We start from the raw sequence: 5,544 nt of genomic DNA, 5'->3' as shown, positions 1-5,544 counted from the left end.
AAAATTATAACATCAATCTTTCTATATGATATCCACTATTTTAACAACCGCCATCACTATCTTTTTGAATATACAGCAAATACTATTATATTCAATATAATATTCATTGTTGAGGGTCTTCGAACCTCCTCATATTAGATCCTCCATCAAATATTGAAACTATAATTCATAGGCACAAAATAATAGAAGGTAGATAAACTTCTAAACCCTAAAAGGTTTCAATAAACTTCTAAACCCCCACACAACAAAAAAAAGTTCAAATTATAATCAGCTGAAACATAATAATAAAACCAATAGCCAACCTAAAAGGTTTCACTCCAAACTCAGCACCTTGATTTGCAGACATATCAGATTCTAATGACCACTCAGATCTGAAATTAGGGTTTGACCCATATAAAGATTGCACTCCCTTTATGTCATCAATGTTCAAATCAGCTCTCTTATCTCTAGGCCTAAGACTTGGATACATAACAGCCTCTTTCACTGAACTATGAGATAACCCCAACAAGTGTCCAATCTCATGTGTTGCCACTGACTCCAAATCCACGGCAACCTCAGACTTTGTTACAAGAAAATCCACCGCCCATGTCTCCGCCGCATCAAGGTGGAGCCGCCCAATCTCCGGCGAGAAAGAATGAGCAAGCACACCAAGCACCCCATCAAAGGGTTCACCATCACCATGGTCACCATTGTAAAACCCTATTTTAATATCTGAAAAAGCATAGTCCTTTTCTTCAACAAAACTAACTGGAATAACCGAAGCCCATCTCATGAATGCAAGTTGAAATGCTTCTCTTATGTCATGCATGGTTAAGCTATGTATCATGTAATCTTGTGAGAAGGCATAGGTTAGTGTCATTGGCATGTCACGCGACCACCTTGGTTTTCCAGGAAAATACACAAAATGCTTTGAGGAATGCATGATGTTGTTGTTGTTGTGGTGATGATTATGATTATTGTGAGCCTCTTTTGTGTCTGGAACACCGCATCTTGGGGTGATCATTTGAGAAACTGTGTTTGAATCGAGCTTCCCAGTGACTTGGAGCCCAAGATTTTGTTGGTATCTGATGAGAGCTGATTCGAACTTGGCATCAAATTCATCGCTGAAAGTGTTGTTTTTCTGCAATGGGAGATACCCAAAACGTGATAGGTATCTTTTGAATTGTGATATGCCTGTGATTTTGCTGCCTCTACCAGCATTGGGGAAGCTATGAATGTTGTTGTGGTCTTTGATGACTATTTTTGTGGCTGGTAGTGCAAATGTGTGATCTTGCGTAATTCTTGAAACAATGTATGAAGGTGATGCGAGGAGAAGGGTGAAGAAGAATGCGAAGGAGTATCTGAGTAAAAGGAACATGGTGGTTAGAGCTTGTGGGTTTGGAGGCATCGAAAGAAGCTTTGGTACAAAGCAATATATAAAGGGTCAACTCTTTTAAAAAGAATTAATTAACTAATGATTATAACCCTTTTGAAACATTTGCATATGATTAATTATTAAGGAATAAGAATAATGCTAATCTGAATGTTAAATAATGGCAAGAATCTCTGTATTCATCATCATGGTTTAGTTTATAGATTTTGGATTTAACGTATTATGCTTATCTTTTCTTCCATCATGGATGGTATGGACTGTTAACTATATTTTAAAGAAAAACATTTAACTATATAATTTTTAAAGAAAATGGAAAGAAAATTCTGAAGGCAGAATTGTTGAAACATTTAACTGTTAACTACCCTTTTAATTTTACCCCCGAAATAAATAAATAAATAAATAAATATATATATTATAATAATAAAAAAGACTATTATAACTCTGAAATAAATTATAATTATAAAAATACCTTGATTTTCGCTCCAAAATGATGTCGTTTGGGGCTCAATGTAGATAATTTATCTACATTTACGGTAGAAAAGACTAATCCTATATATATTTAAAAAAAATAAAAGAAACAAATAACCTTCGTCTACAATTCAGTTATTATTAGACTTTTCTTAATTTTCTGATTTTCTCTTTTGCTTTAAAGAGTTAGAATGTATGCAACAAATTCAAATGGGAGCAAGATAGGTAATCCCCTGTTGAAAAATTTGTGTCACCTTCCGAAATTGCTTTATATGTTATGAAGTAACTTAAAGAACAAAGCAAATTCATTTGAATGGAGCAAGCTAGTAGATGTGACTGGGAAGTTGCACAATCTTGTAGATAGCAGTTTCAAGATAAAGTAGCAATTCTGGTCTAACAGACACTAGTCGGAAGTTGTTTTCTCTTGAAGGAGGGAGAAAGACTCAAATTCTCTATACAAAGTAGTTACCTTCCATCATTGTTGGTTGTTGGATCTCTCTCTCTCTCTCTCTCTCTCAAACGTATTGTTCACTCAAAGTCTCAAACGTAGTAATAAAAAAAGGCAATGCCACAAACTGTCTTTTTTGGCTTTGGACGTGAAGAACAATCAAGGTTAAAGTGTCTTCTCAAGGCGTTAGAGTACTCATTTTACCATAGTTTCTTGCAGAATTCACATGCAAGCTCGTCTGCATTCGTATTGCATTGTATGTTGATGTTTTGTTCTCTTTCCCTCTTCTGAGTAACTTATTTGGGGTGTTAGGTTGAGAGCAAAATCATACACGCAATGGAATATAAAGAAAAAAAAGGGAAGAAAAGAACACTCACTTTATTCTGATTCACTTCAATTTAGGACTACCTCCTGCCAGTTTTTCATTATATTAAAAAAAAAAATTTAGATAACCCTAAAAGAAAGGTTATATTCAAAAAAAAATTTGTTTATAAACTTTTATAAATTACATTATGTATTATGAGTAATACATACTACTTGAACATATACTATTCATAATACATATTGTAGTTTATATAAATTTGTAAAAAAAAAAATTATGAATATATCTTACTCCTAACACTAAATCATCGAAATTATTTATGAATTCAAGTACAAACTGTTAAATAGAAGAAAATTATAACCATGGGGCGTTGTCCCTGCACCGTAACCCTTTATGAGTTATTATTTGATGCAAAGTAAAAATTAGAAGAATAAAATTATATATATATATATATATATATATATATATATATATATATATATATATATATATATATCATCTTATTAAAGAAAATATTTTCCTTCCATCAAAGACATATATATATAGGGTTCATATAATAACTCTAATTATATGAGTTTTAAATTAGAGGGTTATAATGAGGACCTTATGGTCATAAATAGAATGAGGATGAAATTCTAAGAATTTTGATACCCATATTGAGGGTATTTTGCACAGATGAATTTTCATCTGTTAATTTTGACTGCTGACGCAGTAACCGTCAGTAGAATAGCTCCAAGTTAGCAAATTGTAGTTAGAGAGCTAATCTAATGATATAAACATCATGAATGAGGTAAGTATATGACTTGATGAAGTTTGATACCCATATTGGGGTATTTTGAAAAAATCACTTATGCCGGGTATTTTGTACTGCTGTAACAGCAATCGGTGGAATCCCGAAATGGGAACAAGATGAGAAAATAGAAATAAAGACCAATATATGCCTAACAAGTCATAATTAGACCAAAAATGTTAAAGTTAAGAAGATTATGAAATCCGGGTACAGTTAAGAACATCGGTAAAGACTACAGTGCAATTAAACAACTGTTAGTGGATCTGTGATCGACTAATCAAATTTTTAAGTTATGAACATGATAATTAGACAAAATTAATGTTAAGTACTTAAAGTTAGAGTCTTGGAGATTTCCGAGTAAAAAATTTGACGACGGCTCAGATAAAAATTATATCGAGTCTCACTAAAGGACGAATGCCTCTTAAGTGACATGGCACCCCCTCATTAGGGCACCCTCCTCTCTTCCTTCCTTATTGATCAGCGCCCCTCTTCACCTCTTCTCTCTCTAAGTTTCAAATTTTGAAAACTCTCTCACTTCTCTCTAAGATTCCATCACCTAAACCTCTCCAAAACACAAAACCTCATTCATCAAAGTTGTTCCTCTCACTCTCCTCTTCACAGCCAAACCATTTTTATGGTGTGTGTAACACCCCGTGTATACCCGATTTGTTAACATGTCATTGTATTAAGCCACACTTAATTAAAAATGCGGAATATCTTTTTATTTTCAATTATGACGTCATTAAACTTAGCAAGTTGATTACTTAATCAATTTCATAAAAACATCGTCTGTATGTAAATTGCAAAAGACATCTAACTGAAATACCTCATAAGATAAATAAGTGAGTATCTAAGTCACGGGTCTACAACACGTAGTCCAGACAATATCCTGATACATTAATACAACTCATAACTAAAAACATAAAGTCAAGTCAACGTGGCATGGATAATCCCCATGCTCACCAAATAGCAACATAATCAATAGAGTCTCAAACATAACATCAAATGAAGCTATAAGCATGATATCAACATACATAAACCAGCATCCAAGCATAGTCAACATAAGCAGATAAACATCAATCAACTAAGCTTCGTCCTCCTGCCGCTAGAGGTCTCAACCCCAGGGTTACCTGAACCTGAAATAAGCGCCCCAAACGTGGGGTGGGATCTCTAAACAGAAATCTTAGTAAGACAAGGTGTAAGAACCCGCATCATTAATTAAGGAAATTAATCAGTTAATTATGATTTTAATGAGATAATTTCATAATTGACCCTAATAATTATTATGAGGCTCTAATAATTATAGTAAGTGAGTAATAATGCTGAAAGTCGTTTTTCTAACGAAAAGTGCAGATACCGGTCCTGCTAGTCGATATAAATGCGTACCGAAAAAGTATCCCGGAAAATTATATAAGTGCATGATAATTCCTAGAATAATATATAGGACTTGTAAAACAAGTTCAAGTTAAAACAATGAGAACTGGTGCCAGAAACTGGTACTAGTTATGAAAAACGCGAACCGGAAAGGTGCTCCGAAAAATATAAGAAAAATATGATAAATCTTGTAAAATTGAGTAGGTTAAGAATCTTGAGTTTGAGATTAAAATGCTAAGTGTAGCAATTAAGGTTAATACAGTGCGATTAAGTTTAAACTGGCTATAAATACAACTTTGGCACATGATCCTAGGTTATTTTTGTGCCTCCTACGTGAGTGGCTGAAGGGTCAGCTGCTGCCTTCTTCAAATTGGTCTCCTTGCTTGAAAACCTTCCAAGTCTTCACCTTTTCTTCTTGAAACCTTCACTTAAACACCATTGTTAAGTGGGAGTTGGTCTTGTAAGGTTGTTGGGAGCTCCATTGTTGAGTTTGAGCTTCTGAGTTTGAGAAAAGTGGGCTGTCCTTGTGAGTTTGCGTTGTGGAAACCTTGAAGTTGGCTTTTTGAGCTTCAAGGTGTGAACTTTGTGGAGAAAGATACAACATTGGTGTGTCATTTTCGTTTTGGGACCAAGTCAGAACCGTGGAGTCAGTTTAGTGAGCTCTAAGAGCATTCTTCCCACTGTTTTGAGTTATTGGTAAGCTTCACCACTCTTGTGTTTGATTTTATGCTTAAAAATGGAACCTTGATGCACATAATGAGCTAAGTTGA

General features: G+C 34.1%; 1 protein-coding gene across 1 annotated transcript; it reads right to left on the bottom strand.

Moving 5' to 3' along the window:
• Positions 1-256: 256 nt before the first annotated feature.
• Positions 257-1,366, bottom strand: LOC133308747 (metalloendoproteinase 4-MMP-like). Its single transcript, XM_061509431.1, has one exon. It carries the CDS (start codon positions 1,355-1,357, stop codon positions 257-259), a length of 1,101 nt encoding a protein of 366 aa, XP_061365415.1. The 5' UTR covers positions 1,358-1,366.
• Between the last annotated feature and the right edge of the window lie 4,178 nt (positions 1,367-5,544).

The sequence above is a fragment of the Gastrolobium bilobum genome, unplaced genomic scaffold (genome assembly GCF_033153095.1).
Source record: "Gastrolobium bilobum isolate Gb01-03AN ecotype WA unplaced genomic scaffold, APGP_CSIRO_Gbil_v1 utg176690, whole genome shotgun sequence".
Classification (NCBI taxonomy): domain Eukaryota; kingdom Viridiplantae; phylum Streptophyta; class Magnoliopsida; order Fabales; family Fabaceae; genus Gastrolobium; species Gastrolobium bilobum.
This window is presented reverse-complemented; position numbering and strand designations above follow the sequence as displayed.